The 20,316-nt window shown below is 45.9% G+C and overlaps 1 protein-coding gene across 8 annotated transcripts in view; it reads right to left on the minus strand.

Annotated features, from left to right (window-relative positions):
- Positions 1-20,316, minus strand: part of col16a1 (collagen, type XVI, alpha 1) — a 628,911-nt gene that overhangs the window by 113,855 nt on the left and 494,740 nt on the right. For all 8 annotated transcript variants that reach the window (XM_068011105.1, XM_068011107.1, XM_068011111.1 and 5 more), the window contains 7 exons: positions 19,301-19,354; positions 18,142-18,192; positions 17,356-17,445; positions 16,432-16,467; positions 5,829-5,873; positions 3,399-3,599; positions 1,638-1,704 (listed from right to left, as the gene is read on the minus strand). In XM_068011105.1, the coding sequence (XP_067867206.1) occupies positions 1,638-1,704; positions 3,399-3,599; positions 5,829-5,873; positions 16,432-16,467; positions 17,356-17,445; positions 18,142-18,192; positions 19,301-19,354 (544 nt within the window). The remainder of the gene's footprint in view (positions 1-1,637; positions 1,705-3,398; positions 3,600-5,828; positions 5,874-16,431; positions 16,468-17,355; positions 17,446-18,141; positions 18,193-19,300; positions 19,355-20,316) is intronic.

The following is a 20,316-nucleotide window of genomic DNA, read 5'->3' on the forward strand; positions in this document are numbered from 1 at the left end:
TCCCTTTGGAGGGGACAGGGTTGTCCCTTTGGTGGGGAGAGTTATGTCCCTTTGGTGGGGAGAGGTATGTCCCTTTGGAGGGGAGAGGGTTGTCCCTTTGGTGGGGAGAGGGATTTCCCTTTGGAGGGGAGAGGGATGTACCTTTGGAGGGGAGAGGGTTGTCCCTTTGGTGGGGAGAGGGATGTACCTTTGGAGGGGAGAGGGATGTACCTTTGGAGGGGAGAGGGATGTCTCTTTGGAGGGGAGAGGGATGTCCCTTTGGAGGGGAGAGGGATGTCCCTTTGGTGGGGAGGGGGATGTCCCTTTGGAGGGGAGAGGGATGTCCCTCCACTGAGGAGAGGGATGTACCTTTGGTGGGGAGTGGGATGTCCCTTTGGAGGGGAGAGGGATGTCCCTCCACTGAGGAGAGGGATGTACCTTTGGTGGGGAGAGGGTTGCCCCTATAATGGGGAGAGTGATGTCCCTCCACTGAGAAGAGGGATGCCAGGCAGCACCATTTTGCCGATGACAGAGTACCCATTCTGTCAGTGATACAATGAGATTATTTATGGGTTTCGCTCCTCTCGTGACTCAGAGGGTGAGTTAATGACCCTTCCCAGACGCCAGCCACTATCAATCCCAGCTGCCTGATGCTCATACAAATTGTGTGAGTGTGGCTCAGAGATCATTACCCTCTCCTCCAACATGACAGGAGGGAAAGAGTACCCAGCTTCCACTCAGCAGCTCCTTATAGCAAAAGGACCCAGATCAGGAATTCTGGAATTAGGAGGAACTGGGTGTGTGTCGTTCTGTCCCTGGCAAATCAGTTCCCAGTCATCATAGGGAGGAGTTTTAGCCCCTGATGTGGCAGACATGGAGGGGATGTGCATGGAAATTCCTGTTGCCGGCCGGTGTTCCGGTTCTCTGGCTCCATCCCGCCTCCCTGGGCTATTTTCCTGGAGTGGCAGGTAGCTGATTCAGCTGATTAAGGCCTATTGCTGTAGGCTGTCTGGAATTTGATATTTAACAGTCGGCCTCCAGGTCTCCGGAGATGTCGGGGAATAGTGTAGCTGCCTGTAAGAGGCCTCCCAGTGACAGACCAGTGTGTGGGGGGGGGGGGGCAGGGAACACGGTATCAGTGCTCCAGGCAGGCTTAGAGACCCTCCCTGCCTGGTTTCAGATACAGCCGCAGGTGGCCCTGTGGACAGGCTCCCCTTCACAATGGTGATCTGGCTGCTGAGGCCATTTTTTATTCTAAATTTAAGAAGTTGGAGAGAAGGCGCCTCCATCTTGGGGCATCCTCTCCCTTACTTCCCTGCAAAGATATCCTGCTGCTTAGCAAGCTGGAGAGACTCCTATTGGTCCTTCAGCTTCAACAGCATCCCCATCCCTCTCCACTGCCCTTAATTGGATGGTGAGCCCACCCTCTGGGCAATAATTGGGTAATTTGGGGAAAACCAGAGGGGTAACTGTTCCCCACACAGTGCGGACTTCAACCCCTATTTGAGGGTGATGAAGCCTGTGGGGAAAACCCTGCCCCAGGTTATTGTTTGGTAAGGAGGCAGACAATAAATTTCCTTGTTGAGATTGTGGAACTGTAATTATCCAATGTGTGAACTGAAGGAGATAAAGGAACGTAAATAAAAAGGTTCACTCACCATCAAAGATTTTTGTAACTTCCTGTCTTATTAACCTCTTGATCTCATCAAAATTAACAGCTTCAGCCTGGGGGATGGAATCAAAGACTACTGCGTTAGTTTGAGAAAGGGTCACTTGACTGAGTGGAGAAATCAGGTTGAAGCGGGAGTTCCCTTATGGAAACTGCATGAGGGAATGTTCCCTTTGTGTTAAAAGATACGTAAACACATTTAGACAGAACAAGTTTGCAGCTTCACCACACATGGCACACATTTACCCTCCGCTGGCACATGAATCCAGAGTGATGAGGTGCTTTAAGATCATTTATGTTATATGGTGTGGGCTCAACAAAAGAATGAAGGCAATGCCGCTTGAAATATCTTGGAATAACAGATTTAATTGTATGTCATCACCTTGGTCCACCTAATTACAGAACTCTCCTTAAGGACAAGAAAAATAATAAACATGCCATATGATCCCTAACTTCAGGATTTATTAACTTTTCCTGGTTAACCTCCTGAATATGTCTTTGGGGTGAATGAGTTTCTGTCACCAGATCAGGTTTCTCAGAACCACTGTTCTGATCTCCATATAATAAAAGGATTTACATGGATTTTTACCAGAACTGAGAGATGATAACTATTCGGAAAGATTGACCATCTCCTCTCCACACCGGTCTGCCACTGGGAAGCAGCTACACTGTTCCCCGATGTTTCATCATAGCAGGAGATGTATTCTTTGAACCTGCCACCTGGAGAGGTGGCAGTGGGGGGTGGATACGAAGAGATGGTCAGTTTTATTGACAGGACTACTGAAGAATTACTGATCAAGGGAGGAGTCAGAGAAATACCTGTGGAACAGGCTGGATCATGGGAGGCCACATCTGACCTCCTGAGATCTGGGGAACACCTGCTCATCCTGGTCCAACAAGGGGATGTTTTTCACTGAGCCAATGGCCTCTATGTGCTTCCTACCAGCTGCTGAGCTGATGGCGAAGCCTATTGATGTTAAATGACCCCAAACAGCATTATATCTAGTGAGCACCTCAATCTCCACCAAGTTGGGGGCGGGGGTTGTGGGGGGGTGGTGGGAGCATGGCGAGTGGAGGGATTGGTTGAAGAACTGGGCCAACAACTGGCAGATGCAGTTTAAAGTCGATCCAAAGTCACAGACTTAGGAACGAAGCAAAGGAGTGCCCAAATTCTCACTCTGAAGGGGGCAGGTCAGCTACTGCTGATGTTTCTGGAATCTGGGTAGTGGCAATCAGGAACTCCCTCTCCAAAAGGTTCTGTATGCTGGGGGTCAATTGAAGTGATCAAAACAAGAGATTTGTTTAGGTATGGGTATTAAGGATTATGGAACCAAAGCAGGTAAACAAAGTTCCGATACAAATGAGCCATGATCTAATTGACTGGTGGAACAGGCTTGAAGGGCTGAATGGCCTCCTCCTGTTCCGATGCTCCTATGTTTGTTGGGCACAACACTGAAAGGCTGCTTCTGTGGGATCTTCCCCCTGATCTCGAGGACTTCAGCAGGGTCACTGGAGGCACTCCACCATGGGCATGATCCCAATGTAAACTATGAATTCTTACGGTCAGCGCCTTTTGAAGTCCTGAGAGTTTCCAACGAATGCAACAGGAAGGGCGTGGGAAAAATTGGTCCACAGTGGAGAGGAATCGGACCCATGGCACACAGTTCAGTGCTTACCAAAGACCCAAGAGAAGGCTCACATCTTCTGAAAGAACCATTCTACATTAAGTACACTTTGCTGAACTCCTTACCGCTGTTCCTGGTGTTCCTGGTGTACCTGGCATTCCAGGAATACCTGCAGGTCCTGTGGGGCCAGGCAATCCTCTTTCTCCGAGAGAACCAGGAGGGCCTGGGAGCCCCATGCCGCCACTCTTGCCCGAATACCCTCCGTACATCCCAGGTTTTCCTCTCTCTCCCTGTGCGCCCTTTTCACCCGGTGCTCCTGGCTCACCCTTGGGATAAAAAGTGTGGAGAAAGTATTAGATATTCATTCCCTGCCTGGGATAGGATTCCTTCCCCACATCCCCGGGAAGAAATGGGGCACAATATGACAGGCTGATTTGCGAATGTGTAGTATTCCTTGTACTGCTCATTATCCAGAGAACCTGAGCTGAAATCCCAGCTGAATTCAGTTTACTAAAATCGAGAAACAAAAAGCTCACATCTGTAAAAGTGACCATGAAGTTGGTGGATTGCAAAAACTGAATAGGTTCACTAATACCTGTGAGGAGCCGAAGAGCCTATATCATTTCAAAGCCTTGTCTGGTTACCGAATAGACCATCCTCTATGTACAGTTTGATTCACATAATCAATGAGGAAACAAGATCACGGAAGTCAGGTGTCTTATTTCTTTTTAGGAAGAAAACAAGTTGCCCTTACCCAGTCTGGCTCATCTGTGAATCCAATCCCAGGCCAACATGGTTGAAGCTTAACTGCCCTCTGAGGGGGCCTAGTAAGCCTCACAGGGACAGTTATTCCAAGAAGTAGGCCCACCATCTTCTCAGGGCAACTAGGGATAAGCAATAAATACCAGCCTTGCCAGTGACGCCCACATCCTGAGAATGAATTTATAACATCAGTGATCCTGTGGGCCCGCTCTGTATTCAGTAATTGTGCTAATACAAGAGATGGAACAAAGTGTGAACACCACCTGGGGAGGAAGGATGACATCACTGTTGTGTGTACACCTTTAAGAGGGTGATTATGTTAACATGCCACAGTGTAAGAGCTGTGATGTAAAACACCATGTGATTTCTGGATGGTGGGCAGTGTTAAGTAAGTACTGTACAGCAAAGACCTCTGTGTAGTTGCAGAACCATCCTCAAAGAAAGAATCCACATTGCTGTGTTACTGATCCCGTCTTGAGTGGTCAGTGCTTTGTGTATAGTAGCAGCTAACACAGAAGTTAAGAGAACACGCGACAACCACTAGTAATAGAGGGATGGGTGGCTCTGACCAAACAGGCTTCATAAGGCCTTGCAAGTTCCTCATGGATTATGGGAATCAAACAGCACATAATGGATGGTCATTTGGAAAATAAAACACCCTTAAGTAAGCAGGCAGGACTTTGAAATGATCGATAAAAAGAAAGAACTGGCAATTCCACAGCGCTTTCTGAACAGTGGTTGCGAGTTCAGGTTCTGTACCTGATCTAGGCTGACGCTACAACATTAATGCTGCACTGCCAGATGTCCGATCCTTAAATGATATGCTGAAGAGGTGCCTGTTTAGGTAGATGCTAAACATCCCACAACACTCATTTGAAGAAGAGCCAGAAGTTTTCCAGTTTTCTGGTCAATATTCTGCCCTCAACCAATACTATCAAAGTCAGATTAACTGGACATTCATCTCAATGCTGAGCAAAAAATGGTTCTGCTTCAAACTGAGTAATTGTCCCTGAATCACTTTGAGTTGTTTTTGCGATAAGGTGCAACACAAACGCAATCCTTTCTTCTTCATTATACTCTGTGCCTCATCTTCAGTCTTGTCTTTGACTTTGTTTCAAAATTCTTCTAGAACATTCCGACCAGTCAACAAGACAGATTCATCATTTGCTCCAACACATCTACAATGGGGCCTGGCATGATGGGTGGGTATTGCTAGATCCCACCTGCGCTGTTACATAGTAGTTTCTTTTTGAGCAACATTCTCTGATGAATGCTTTGAGAACCCTTTAATAGACTGTGAAAAGATGATGATCCTATTAACAGCTGGTGAGACTGACAAAAACCCAAGCAGGTGCCGCACTGCAGCAGCAATGCTGAGAGGCAGGAAGTGGTGATCCGAGAGAAGCCCACACCATTGCGCTCCCAATAATTACTCTGGGGAGCTGCTGAGCAGCTGGTGTGTGTTGTTGTGCAGGAAGTGAGGGGAAATCAGGGAGAAAGTCACCCACGCAGCGAATGGACCAAACCTCTAGTTATAGCAGCATTGCTGGAGGTCAGGGGTTAGATCGTCCATCCTCTTTATGGACCTCAAGCAGAAAGGGCTTTCGCCTCAAACATAAAATAAACCCTTTAGTGAGTGCCTGTTATCTAGCGCTACTGACATACCAACTGAGTAAGGAAACAATAAAAAGGCTTCAATATTCTTACAAAAGTACAGATAATCCCTGGAGTATTCCACTGAGCCAAGCCAATCCATTTAATTTATAAAGAATCTCCTCAGTAAGATTTCATACCTTTGGCCCAGGTTGTCCCATAATTCCAGGTGCACCAGCTGAACCCTAGGAGAACAAAAGTAACGTACATTACAGTTTGAAGCATGAACACGCTACAAGGCCTTGTGACTGATAAAACCCAAGAACTGGAAAGCCCACCAACATGTTTTGGTTTTTATTTAATATACTCAGGGTCCGTTAGACGCCTGCAATGTAATGGACTGACATCCTGCCCTGCTATTCTGGTTCTAAACAGAAGAAAGTTTTTGTTTATCATGACCTCTGAAATAAGGGCTCACCCCCCTCACTGCTGACTTGATAATAAGCAGCAAGCTGGTAATATGAATTGTAATGAAGAACTGGGGGTTGAAGGAGTGCAATTCTGACTTTGCTCGTGTGTTGCTCTGATATCACAGTGAATATGACTTGAGTAATAATGAGACTGAGCATTCAAAATGCACATGGATTTACAATATCCTCGGGAGGGGTTTAAACTAATTTGGCAGGAGGAGGAACACCAGGATGAATTAGAGAGGGGAAACAGATACACAGAGGATTGGGAGAGAAAAGCAGCGCTAGAATAAAAAGGTGTTCAGGAATAGGAGGGGTCTGATGGGGGTTGGGGGAGGGGACAGGAATGCAAGGCAGACTAGAATGGGTTTGGAATGTATGTGTGTAAATGCACGTAGTGTGGTTTAATAAGGTCTGTGGCGCATTCTGGGTATCCCCTGGCAGGACAAAATCACCAATGTGGTAGTCCTCTCAAAGGCAGAGCTCCAAGTTTGTTGGCACTAATCAAACATAGAGTCATAGAGTTATACAGCACAGAAACAGGCCCCTCGGCCCATCGTGCCTGTGGCAGCCATCAAGCACCTAACTATTCAAATCCCATTTTCCAGCACCTGGCCTGTAGCCTTGTATGCTATGGCATATCAAATGCTCATCTAAATACTTGGAAAATGTTGTGAGGGTTCCTGCCTCTACCACCTCTTCAGGCAGTGTGTTCCAGATTCCAACCACCCTCTGGGTGAAATTTTTTTTTCTCAAATCCACTCTAAACCTCCTGCACCTTACCTTAAATCTATGCGCCCTGGTTATTGACCCCTCCGCTAAGGGAAAACGTTTCTTCCTATCTAGCCTATCAATGCCCCTCATAATTTTGTATTCCTCAATCATGTCCCCCCTCAGCCTTCTCTGCTCTAAGGAAAACAACCCTAACCTTTTCAGTCTCTCTTCATAGCTGAAATGCTCCAGCCCAGGCAACATCCTGGTGAATCTCCTCTGCACCCTCTCCAGTGCAATCACATCCTTCCTATTGTGAGGTGACCAGAACTGTAAACAGTACTCCAGCTGTGGCCTAACGAGCATTTTATACAGCTCCATCATAACCTCCCTGCTCTTATATTCTATGCCTCGGCTAATAAAGGCAAGTATCCGATGTGCTTTCCTAACCACATTATCTACCTGTGCTGCTGCCTTCAGTGATCCATGGACAAGTACACCAAGGTCTCTCTGACCCTCTGTACTTCCTCGGGTCCTACCATCAATTGTATATTCCCTTGCCTTGTTAGTCTCCCAAAATGCATCACCTCACACTTCTCAGGATTAAATTCCATTTGCCACAGCTCCGCCCATCCTACCAGCCCATCTATATCGTCCTGTAATCTAAGGCTTACCTCCTCACTATTTACGACACCACCAATTTTCGTGTCATCTGCGAGCTTATGGATCATACCTCTTATATTCACGTCTAAATTATTAATGTACACTACAAACAGCAAGGGTCCCAACACTGATCCCTGTGGTACACCACTGGTCACAGTCTTCCACTCACAAAAACAACCCTCGACCATTACCCTCTTCCTCCTGCCACAAAGACAATTTTGGATCCAATTTGCCAAATTGCCCTGGATCCCATGGTCTCTTACCTTCTTAACCAATCTCCCATGCGGGACCTTATCAAAAGCCTTACTGAAGTCCATGTAGACTACATCAACTGCTTTACCCGCATCTAAACATCTAGTCACTGCTTCAAAAACTTCGATCAAGTTAGTTAGACATGATCTCCCCCTGACAAAGCCATGCTGACTATCCCTGATTAATCCCTGCCTCTCCAAGTGGAGATTAATCCTGTCCCTCAGAATTTGTTCCAATAGTTTCCCAACCACTGATGTTAGACTCACTGGCCTGTAATTACCTGGTTTATCCCTGCTATCCTTATTGAATAATGGTACCACATTCGCTGTCCTCCAATACTATGGTACCTCTAATGTGGCCAGAGAGGATTTGAAAATTTGTGTCAGAGCCCCCTGCTATCTCCTCCCTTGCCTCACATAACAGTCTGGAATACATCTCATCTGGGCCTGGGGATTTATCCACTTTTAAGCCCCTAAAACAGTTAATACTTTCTCCCTTTCAATACCAATATGTTCAAGTATATCAAAATCCCCCTCCCTGATCTCTACACCTGCATCGTCCTTCTCCATAGTGAACACAGATGAAAAGTAATAATTTAAAAGCTCACCTATGTAGATTCATGCCCTATGGACACAGGTTCAAATCCCACTTCAGGTGGAACTTAAACTCAATTAATTAAAATCTCAGTAGTGGTACCATAAAACCATCATCTCTGGGCAGCACAGTGGTTAGCACCACAGCCTCACAACTCCAGCGACCCGGGTTCAGTTCTGGGTACTGCCTGTGTGGAGTTTGCAGGTTTTCCCTGTGACCGCGTGGGTTTCCACCGGATGCTCCAGTTTCCTCCCACCGCCAAAAACTTGCAGGTTGATAGGTAAATTGGCCATTGTAATTTTCCCCCAGTGTAGGTAGGAGAGTGGTAGGGAATATGGGATTAATGTAGGATTAGTATAAATGGGTGGTTGATGGTTGGCACAGATTTGGTGGGCCGAAGGGCCTGTTTCAGTGCTGTATCACTCTATGACTAAATGTGTACAAGAGAACTTTCTTGATCAGAATGTTTCCAGCCCAATGAAGTAGCAAGCAGTGCTGGATTTCGTTCTGGGGAATGAAATGGGGCAAGTGGAGCATGTTTCAGTGGGAAAGCATCTGGGAAACAGTGATCACAATATAATTTGGTTTAGAGTAGTTATTGAAAAGGACAAGGTACAATCAAATCTGAAAATATCAACTGGAGGAGGGCTAATTTTGATGATTTGAAAAGTGTGGATTGGAATCAAAGATTGGCAAGCTAAACAGTAACTGAACAATGGAGCACCTTCAAAGAGCATACAGTTCAGATACAGATAAGCCACATTCCTATGGTGGAGAAAAGGACATTCAAAGCTAGAGATCCCTGGATAACTAAAGATATAGAGGTTAAAATGAAACAGAAAAAGGAGGTTGATGATAAACGTTAGGTTCTTAATAGTGTTGAGAACTAAGCTGAATACAGAAAATATACAGTAGATCTAAAAAAGGGAATAAGAGGGTATGTTTGAGAACAGATTAGTGGGTTCTAGAAAAGGGAACCCAAAGATATTTTACAAACATATAAATAGCAAAAGGGCAGTTTAAAGGAAGAGTGGGGCTGATTATGGACACGTGTTGGTAGAGTTTATGGCTGAGGTCCGAATTGAATACTTTGAATCTGCTTTCACTAGACAAGAGATTGCTGCCAATGTAGCAGTAAAGGAAGAGGCATAGCAACATTAGATAGGATAAAAGTGAATAAAGAGGAGATATTTAAAAGTTTGGCAGTCCTCAAAGTATAAAGGTCACCTGGTCTGGTTGGGATGCACCCTAGTTGCTGAGGGAAGTATGGGTAGAGATAAAGGAGGCTCTGGCCACAATCTTCCAATTCTTCATTATGGGAATGGCGACAGAGAACTGCGGGATTGCAAATCCTACGCCCTTATTCAAAAAGGTGAGAGGGATAAATCCAGAAACTACACGTCAGTCAACCTAATTTTAGTTAGAACAGAGAACAGTACAGCACAGTACAGGCCCTTCGGCCCACGATGTTGTGCCGAACCTTTAACCTACTCTAGGATCAAACTACCTACATACCCTTCATTCTACTATCATCCATGTACCTATCCAAGAGTCGCTTAAATGTCCCTAATGTATCTGCTTCTACTACCACCGCTGGCAGTGCACTCCACGTACCCACCACTCTCTGTGTAAAGAACCTACCTCTGACATCTCCCCGAAACCTACCTCCAATCACCTTAAAATTATGCCCCCTGGTGATAGCCCTTTCCACCCTGGGAAAAAGTCTCTGGCTATCCACTCTATCTATGCCTCTCATCATCTTGTACCCCTCTATCAAGTCACCTCTCATCCTTCTTTGCTCCGATGAGAAAAGCCCTAGCTCCCTCAATCTTTCTTCGTAAGACATGCCCTCCAGTCCAGGCAGCATCCTGGTAAATCTCCTCTGCACCCTCTCTAAAGCTTCCACATCCTTCCTATAATGAGGCGACCAGAACTGAACACAATATTCCAAGTGTGGTCGAACCAGGGCCTTACAGAGCTTCAGCATAACCTCGCGGCTCTTAAACTCAATCCCCCTGTTAATGAAAGCCAACACACCATACGCCTTCTTAACAACCCTATCAACTTGGGTGGCAACTTTGAGGGATCTATGGACGTGGACCCCAAGATCCCTCTGTTCCTCCACACTACCAAGAATCCTGTCTTTAAGCCTGTATTCTGCATTCAAATTCGACCTTCCAGAATGAATCACTTCACACTTTTCCAGGTTGAACTCCATCTGCCACTTCTCAGCCCAGCTCTGCATCCTGTCAATGTCCCGTTGCAACCTACAACAGCCTTCCACACTATCCACAACTCCAGCAACCTTTGTGTCATCGGCAAACTTACTAACCCAGACTTCCACTTCCTCATCCAAGTCATTTATAAAAATCACTAAGAGCAGAGGTCCCAGAACAGATCCTTGTGGAACACCACTGGTCACCGAGCTCCATGCTGAATACTTTCCATCTACTACCACCCTCTGTCTTTTATGGGCCAGCCAATTCTGTATCCAGACAGCCAACTTTCCCTGTATCCCATGCCTCCTTACTTTCTGAATGAGCCTACCATGGGGAACCTTATCAAACGCCTTGCTAAAATCCATATACACCACATCCACTGCTCTTCCTTCATCAACGTGTTTTGTTACATCTACAAAGAATTCAATAAGGCTTGTGAGGCATGACCTGCCCCTTACAAAGCCATGCTGACTGTCTCTAATCAAACTATGCTTTTCCAAATAGTCATAAATCCTGTCTCTCAGAATCCTCTCCAATAATTTGCCCACTACCGACGTAAGACTGACTGGTCTATAATTCCCAGGGTTATCCCTATTCCCTTTCTTGAACAAGGGAATAACATTTGTCACCCTCCAATCATCTGGTACTACTCCAGTGGACAGTGAGGACGCAAAGATCATCGCCAAAGGCGCGGCAATCTCTTCCCTCACTTCCCGTAATAACCTTGGGGATATCCCATGTGGCCCCGGGGACTTATCTGTCCTCATGTCTTTCAAAATTTCCAGCACATCCTCCCTCTTAACATCAACCTGTTCGAGCATATCAGCCTGTTTCACGCTGTCCTCACAAACAACCAGGTCCCTCTCACTAGTGAATACTGAAGCAAAGTATTCATTTAGGACCTCCCCTACCTCCTCCGACTCCAGGCACAAGTTCGCTCCACTATCCCTGATCGGCCCTACCCTCACTCTGGCCATCCTCTTGTTCCTCACTTAAGTGTAGAACGCCTTGGGATTTTCCTTAATCCTACCCGCCAAGACTTTTTCATGTCCCCTTCTAGCTCTCCTAAGTCCATTCTTCAGTTCCTTCCTGGCTACCTTGTAACCCTTTAGAGCCCTGTCTGATCTTAGCTTCCTCAACCTTAAGTAAGCTTCCTTCTTCCTCTTGACTAGCTGTTCCACATCTCTTGCCATCCAAGGTTCCTTCACCCTACCATCCCTTCCTTGCCTCATCGGGACAAACCTATCCAGCAGTCGCAGCAAGTGCTCCCTAAACAACCTCCACATTTCTGTCGTGCATTTCCCTGAGAACATCTGTTCCCAATTTATGTTCCCCAGTTCCTGCCTAATAGCATTGTAATTTCCCCTCCCCCAATTAAATATTTTCCCATCCCGTCTGCTCCTGTCCCTCTCCATGACTATAGTAAAGGTCTGGGAGTTGTGATCACTATCACCGAAATGCTCTCCCACCGAGAGATCTGCCACCTGGCCTGGTTCGTTGCCAAGCACCAAATCCAACATAGTCTCCCCTCTAGTCGGCCTATCTACATATTGAGTCAGGAAACCTTCCTGGACACATCTGACAAAAACTGCTCCATCCAAACTATTTGCAGTAAGGAGGTTCCAATCAATATTAGGGAAGTTGAAGTCACCCATGACAACAACCCTGTTACTTCTGCACCTTTCCAAAATCTGCCTCCCAATCTGTTCCTCCGTGTCTCTGTTGCTATTGGGGGGGTCTATAGAAAACTCCCAACAAAGTGACTGCTCCTTTCCTGTTTCTGACTTCCACCCATACTGACTCAGTAGACAAACCCTCCTCGACGACCTCCCTTTCTGCAGCTGTGATACTATCCCTGATTAGCAATGCCACTCCCCCACCTCTTTTACCTCCCTCCCTATTCCTTTTGAAACATCTAATCCCCGGAACATCCAACATCCATTCCTGCCCCTGTGATATCCAAGTCACCGTGTTGTGGGGAAACTTCCAGAGACAATTTTCTGGGAGAAAATTAGTTGTCATTTGGAAAAGTATGGGTTAATAAATGAAAGTCAGTATGGATCTGTTAAAGGAAAATCATGTTTGACTAACGTGATTCAGTTCTTTCATGAAGTAACGGAGAGGGTTGGTGAGGGTTGTGCAGTTGATGTGTATATGGACTTTCAAAAGGGGTTTGACAAAACAGTGGCAGACATTTAGGGAGACATTTTGTAACTCTCAACAAAGATATATTCCATTGAGAAAGAAAGACTCTGAGAAGGAGGAACCATCCGTAGCTAACTAACGAAGTTAAGGATGGTATCAAATTGAAAGAAAAGGTGAACAATGCTGTGAAGATTAGTGGTAGGCCAGAAGATTAGAACATTTTTTAGAAACCAGCAAAGGATGACTAAAAATAAAGAGGAAGAAATTAGAATATGAGAGTAAACTAGCAAGAAACATAAAAAAAAAGTCAAGAAGAGCTTCCATTAGTGTATAAAATGCAAATGAATAGCTAAACTAAGTGTTAGTTCCTTAGCGGATGACACTGGGGAATTAATAATGGGAAACAGGGAAATGGCAGAGACTTTGAACAAGCATTTTGTGTGAAGTGATTCATTGTGGTAGGAAAAATGAGCAGAGGCAATATAAATTAAAGGGTACAATTCTAAAGGAGGTGCAGGAGCAGAGGAACCTGGGGGTATATGTGCACAAATCATTGAAGGTGGCAGGGCAGGTTGAGAAAGCGGTTAATGTAGCATATGGGATCCTCGGCTTTATAAATAGGGGCATAGAGTACAAGATCAAGGAAATTATGATAAACACTGGTTTGGTCTCAATTGGAGTATTGTGTCCAATTCTGGGCACCGCACTTTAGGACGGATGTTCAGGCATTAGAGAGGGTGCAGAAAAGATTCATAAGAATGGTTCCATATATGAGCAACTTAAGTTACGTGGATAGGTTGGAGAAGCTAGGTCTGTTCTCCTTGGAGTAGAGAAGATTCAGACGCAATTTGATAGAGGTGTTCAAAATCATGAGGGGTCTGGACAGAGTAGATAGAGAGAAACTGTTCCCATTGGCTGAAGGATCCAGAACCAGAAGCCACTGATTTAAGACGTGAGGTGGAGGCAGATTCAATAAAGACTTTCAAAAGGGAATTGGACAAATATCTGGAGAAAATATCTGCAGGGCTATGGGCTTAAGGTGATGGAGTGGGATTAAGGGCTATCTGAGCTGCTCTTGCAGAGAGCGAGCATGGTCATGACGGGCCAAATGGACTCCTTCTGTGCTGTAACCATTCTAATAGTCTACAATTCTGTTTTCTCTTAGAAGACACTAAAAGAATCCCAAGAATAGTAGAAAAGGGAGAGAGGAACCGAAAACAATTATCACTAGAGATAATGTACTAGGAAAACGAATGGCTGACAAGTCCCCTGGGCCTGATAGCCTGCATCCTAGGGTCTTAAAAGAAGTGGCTGAAAAGTTAGTGGATGCATTGGTTGCCATCTTCCAAAATTCCCTAGATTCTGGAAAGGTCCCAGAGGACTGGAAAACCACAAATGTAAAGCCTCTATTCAAGAAAGGAGGGAGACAGAAAGCAGGAAACTGTAAACAAGTTAGCCTAACGTCAATCATTGGGAAAATGCTGGAATCTATTATTTCGGAAGAAGTAGCAGGGTATTTAGAAAATCATAACACAATCAAGCAGTCAATGGTTTTATGAAAGGGAAATCACATTTGACACATTTATGAGAGTCCTTTGAGGATGTAACAAGCAGAGTGGATAAAGGGAAACCAGTAGATGTAGTGTATTCGATAAGGTGCCAAATAAAAGGTTACTGCACAAGATAAGAACTCATAGTGTTGGGGCTAATATATTAACATGGATAGAGAACTTGCTATCTAACAGGAAAAAAAGTCGGGATAAATGGGTCATTTTCAGGTTGGCAAACTATAACTAGTGGAGTGCTACAGAGATCGGTGCTGGTGCCTCTACTATTTATGATCTATATTAACGACTTGGATGAAGGTACCAAGTGTATTGCAGCTAAATTTGCTAACAATACAAGATAGCTGTGAATGCAAGTTGTGAGGAGGACACAAAGTGTCTGCAAAGGGTTATAGATAGGTTAAGTGAGTGGGCAAAAATTTGGCAGATGGAGTATAATGTGGGAAAGTGTGAGGCTATCCACTTTGGTAGGAGGAATAGAAAAGCAGAATATTATTTAAATGGAAAGAGACTGCAGAATGCTGTGGTACAGAGGGATCTGGGTGTCCTCATACATGAATAACAAAAAGCATGCAGGTACAGCAAGTAATTAGGAAGGCAAATGGAATGTTGGCCTTTATTGAAAGGGAGTATAAAAGCTCGGAAGTCTTGCTACAGTTATACAGGGCATTGATGAGACCACACCTAAAGTACTGCATACAGTTTTGGTCACCTTATTTAAGGAGGGACATACTTTCATTGGAGGCAGTTCAGAGAAGGTTCACTAAGCTGATTCCTGGGATGAAGGGGTTGTCTTATGAGGACAGGTTGAGCCTATACTCATTGGAGTTTAGAAGAATGGGAGGTGATCTTACTGTAAGATATCAGATTCTGAGGGAGCCCGACAGGGTAGATGCTGAGAGGATGTTTCCCCTTGTGAGGGAATCTAGAACTAGGGGGCATAGTTTCAGAATAAGGGGTTGTCCATTTAAGGCTGAGATGAGGAGGAATTTCACCTCTAGAATTCCAATCTTTGGAATTCTCTATCCCAGAGAGCAGTGGAGAATGCGTCATTGAATATATTCAAGGTTGGGTTAGATAGATTTTTGATCTACAAGGGAGTAAGAGGTGATGGGGAACAGGTAGGAAAGTGAAGTTGTGGCCACGATCTGATCAGCCATGATCTTATTGAATGGCCGAGCAGGCTCAAGGGGGCAAAAGGCCTACTCCTGCTCCTATTTCTTGTGTATAGGACTAAAGGGGCAGTGGCAGCATGGATACAAAATTGGCTGAAGGACAGAAAGCAGCAGGGAAAGATTGTTTTTCAGACTGGAGGGAAGTATATATACAGTGGCTGATCTCAACATGCTGGTAGTAGGGATGAAATGGTTGACCTGTGACCTGGGTTGGGAAGATAAAAATTGGCTGATTTATTTTGCTCCTGATCACTATCCACGGCAATGAAAGATGTGAGGGTGTGCGTTCGCTGGTTGGGTGAGAACAGGTTTCAGCTCAGCTGGATGAACTTCATGGTTGATCAGCCAGCTGACGCATATTGTCCAGACTCAGAAATGAAGAATGTTCACTTCTTGTGGGGGAGAGGGGGCGGCAGCGAAAAAGTGGGGGAGAAAAATATCTGAATACAGGAAGAGGCACAAAAACCTTTCATTCGATTCCTTTCAGGTTCAGAGAGAAACAGCAGCACTTTTCCTGCTGGGATGTAGTATCCGAAGTTATTCCCACCTGCCAGATGTTTCCAGATGTGAGGAAGGTCTCTGCTGGCACTGGTTGTATACGGTATCTTGGAGGGAATGAGCCCAGTCAGTGGAAAGGCTTCACACTGGAGCACAAAGTCTTAACCTTCCTTCACAAGAGGCAATGTTAACTGTATAAATTGTATAATAATTGTGTTTAATTGTATAGAGGTTGTGGGCATTAACTGGGGATTCACTTGTGTTCCTATAAATAGGAACAGACTGAAAGGGTAGTTGTTAGTTTAGGAGATGCATGTTTTTATCGTGTATCTCTGTAAAGAAATGCTTATAAAAACGTGTAAAGTTTGGCTCCAGCTCTATCCTTCACCACCTAGAATTCTGGAATATCGCAGGCAATCAGTCTAACCAGAGACTCTCTCCCTCATACTTTGAACAAATGAGAATGACTCACTTTAGCCCGATATCAATATATATGTTTTACCCATCTTACCTCTTTTCCGACTGGCCCATCTTGGCCTGGCTCTCCCTAAAGAAATGGAAGGATATAGACAGAAGTTAGCTGGGGACACATGATTGTATACAGTTAGGTGTTTGAATGTACAATTTCAAACACCCTTCTTTCAGACTTCACTCAGAATATTCCCTCTGAGCTTGGCCAGGCCACTCGACGGTCTTGATTTTAACCCAGGCCCACCCCATGCAGACTGCTGGGGGCCACCCCCACAGCACCCAGCCTGCAGCCTCCTGCTGCTAACTGCTCTCCCTCTCACCGGCCAGTCTGGCTAGTCCATCAGGCCAGCTATTGGGTCGGGATCTGCAGTGATTTATTTACATGAGGTTGTACTGATCACCATATTATGGCCTTGCTGGATTCACTGACCACTGTGGGGGGACCCTTGGCCCTCCCTACCAATACCAGGCCAAGGTCTGTCCAGTACATCGGCTGGTCCTGCAGTACAGCGGTCAGTACAACGAGAACCAGTTTCAAACCCCAGCAATGGCAGGCAGCTCAGAAATCTACCCAGGTCGAACTGTGTTCGAAATGAGAAAGGAGGGGACTGGATTTCTGTTTAAAGTGAGCCAATTAAACCACTTTAGCTTCCACTTGACAATACGCAACAATTTCAACAGTGGGCAACTGTGCGGACTCCACCTGCGTCTTTTGCAGATAACTGAGAAACAGATGTGATTCTTAAATTTTGAGGGCATTTAAATCAGGAGGCCACATCACTGATCAGAGTCTAAATAAATGGTAGTGCAGTCAAACCAGACTGAACACTGCTTGAAAACAGAGGCTCAGCCTAGCACCCTGAGCACTGCCAAGTGTTGAGTGATAAGCAGCCATCCAAACCTGGCGTTTGGATACAGCCAGTAACTGTGGTTGAAGGGGACGTAACAGCAGAAGGGGACCTACCATCAACCCAGGGGCTCCAGGTGGGCCGTGTGGGCCTGCCAATCCAGGCAAGCCTCTTTCTCCAGAAGGTCCTCGATCACCCTTTGCTCCCTAAATACAACCAATCAGTAAAAAAAAATGCAATCAGTATTATGAGGAAATTTTAAACTGAGCGCAGAGTGTAACAATTAAAATTGAAATTGACAGGTTAGTGCAAGTGACAAAGACAATAGAGAGAGAGAGAGAGAGAGAGCGCTCTGTACTGTCAGTGATGGTGTAACACAGAGAGAGAGAGATCTCTGTACTGTTAGTGATGGTGTAACAGAGAGAGAGAGAGAGAGAGAGCTCTGTACTGTCAGTGATGGTGTAACACAGAGAGAGAGAGATCTCTGTACTGTTCGTGATGGTGTAACAGAGAGAGAGAGAGAGCTCTGTACTGTTAGTGATGGTGTAACAGAGAGAAAGAGAGAGAGAGAGAGAGAGAGAGAGAGCTCTGTACTGTTAGTGATGGTGCAACACAGAGAGAGATCTCTGTACTGTTAGTGATGGTGTAACAGAGAGCGAGCGAGAGAGAGAGAGAGAGAGAGAGAGAGCTCTGTACTGTCAGTGATGGTGTAACAGAGAGGGAGAGAGAGCTCTGTACTGTCAGTAATGGTGTAACACAGAGAGAGCTCTGTACTGTCAGTGATGGTGTAACACAGAGAGAGAGAGAGAGCTCTGTACTGTCAGTGATGGTGTAACAGAGAGAGAGAGAGCTGTACTGAAGCTCGAGCTGTGTCTCCCGTGAATGGTCACTTGTTGACTCACCATTCCTGGTGGTCCTGCAGGACCTGGAGCTCCTGGAATCCCAGCTGCACCCTGACAATGAGAACGAGGCCGTTAAACACAGGAGACAATCGGGGAGAAATTAGTCTGAGCTCTTTCATAGGCTCAGACTTGGTGCTCATACAGGGAAGTGCAGGACACCTGCCCGAACAATGCACTGAACAGCTGTATCCCTTCGCATGATTGCACACTGCCCCGAACACACTGGAGGGGATCACAGCCTGATATTCACCCGGGGGTCCTGGATTGTTGGGTAGAACCCAGTCACTCTGTTTAGATTGGTGCGGGGGGAGGGGGTACTGTGGGTGGATATTCTGCTTGCAACCCCGCACCCCTTCCCACATCAAGTAGATGTCTTGGGGTAGTTCCTGGGCTTCCCTAGAATATTCTACCCTTTAGTGTTCATTGTTGTGATTAGGAATGCACTGTTTGAAAGGGCAGTGGAAACACATTCAATAATAACTTTCCAAAGGGAATTGGATAAACATGGGAAAAAGGCGACATTTACAGGTCTGTGGGGAAAGAGCAGGGAAGTGGGACTAATTGAATCGCTCTTTCCAAGAGCCAGCTCAGGCACGGTGGGCTGAATGGCCTTCTTTGGTGCTGTGTGATTCTATGATGCCAGTCTTTAGCCTAAATGGCTTTGAGATTATGTGAAGACCTGATTGTATAGCAGACTGAGGGGATAACTCCTGCAGTAATGACTCCTTTTGAAGTGAAGACAGGAGATTGTCTCTTCACCTCTTCGAGCCTCGGAGACCCTCAGTAGGGGTGGGTGAGGGGGGTGCGCGAAGCTGTGCACTGTTCCACTCTGTAAATGTCCAGTTCAGCTTGAACCAGGCCAGCTGCTGCTTGATGTCCCCTTGCAGGCTGAGAAGCCTTCCCTGTCTATGAAATGACCCTGGCCCCCAGTACTGGGCCTGAATCGGTCGGACCTGCGCTGGTGGAACTGACCCTGAAGAGTTTCGGGGCCATTGTGTGTGTGCTTTGGAGTTCCATAGTTCACTGTAACTCCACTGGAGTTCTCCAGTCTCCTGGGAAACCTCCAGAGAAACAGGGTACACATCTCAGGGCACACCAGGGGCATTGGGAGTCCCCTCATGAACATTCCAACCTTGAGCTAGATATTAATAATACTCACAATGTGCCCAGGGAGTCCCGGAGGTCCCACAGGCCCCGGTGGGCCGGGCTCACCCTGCAAACAAACAAAAATCCATACATTCATTCAGCTGCCTTAAAGATCGAAGATCGGTTTCTATCCATCATTCTGAAAACAGGCACAGGGCAGGTGGGCATCACTGTCTGTGACATAAACACACTTGCCTTGTTTTAGTTCGCTGGTGGTCCTTCAAAAACCATCTCGTTAAAGAAGAAATTTACAAAAATATATTGCAGTTCCTATTCCTGCACCCGCCTACCTCAAAACAATGTCAAAAATGTGGCTGGAGAGAGAAAATATTCAGCAACAACTGGCCTGTATGTGGCACTTTCAATATAGTAAAATGTCTCAAGGTGCTTCCTGGGTGATTATCAAAGAACGTTTGACATTGAGCCAAAGGAGGAGATATTAGGAAAGGGAAGAAGTAGGTTTTAAGGAATGTGTTAAAGGAGGAAAGAGTGGTGGAGAGGCAGAGAGATTTATGGAGACAATTCCAGAGTTTTGGGCCCAGGCAGCTGAAGGCACGGCCACCAATGGTGGAGCAATGAAATTCAGGGATGGTCAGGAGTGCAGATATCTCGGAAGGTTGTCTGGCTCAGGGAACCTCAGCTTCCCCACTGACATCCAAGGCACACCTGTTGCAATTTTCATATGGGCCTGTGAAAGGACGTGCAGCGAGGCTGCTTAAACTGGCAAATTGGGCTCAAAATGGATTGAGTGCCCCATGCTTGTCTCCACCATTTTGACCAGGCACTGAGCAGCCGATCCAGCAGCTCTTAAAAGGGACTGCAGGTGCCATGAAAATGCTAAAGTTTCCTTCTAGCTTGTCATTCTGTGGGACCAGGAGAAACAGCAGACAGACTCCTTGGAATCTTTGTACACAAGAACACGCTCCCAGGGACCCCCTGGATAAGAGGAAACACTCCCAGGGACTCCCTGTACACAAGGACACACTCCCAGGAACCCCCTGTATACTAGGAAACACTCCCAGGGACTCC

This window comes from Heterodontus francisci, chromosome 31 (genome assembly GCF_036365525.1).
Source record: "Heterodontus francisci isolate sHetFra1 chromosome 31, sHetFra1.hap1, whole genome shotgun sequence".
NCBI classification, from domain to species: Eukaryota; Metazoa; Chordata; class Chondrichthyes; order Heterodontiformes; family Heterodontidae; genus Heterodontus; species Heterodontus francisci.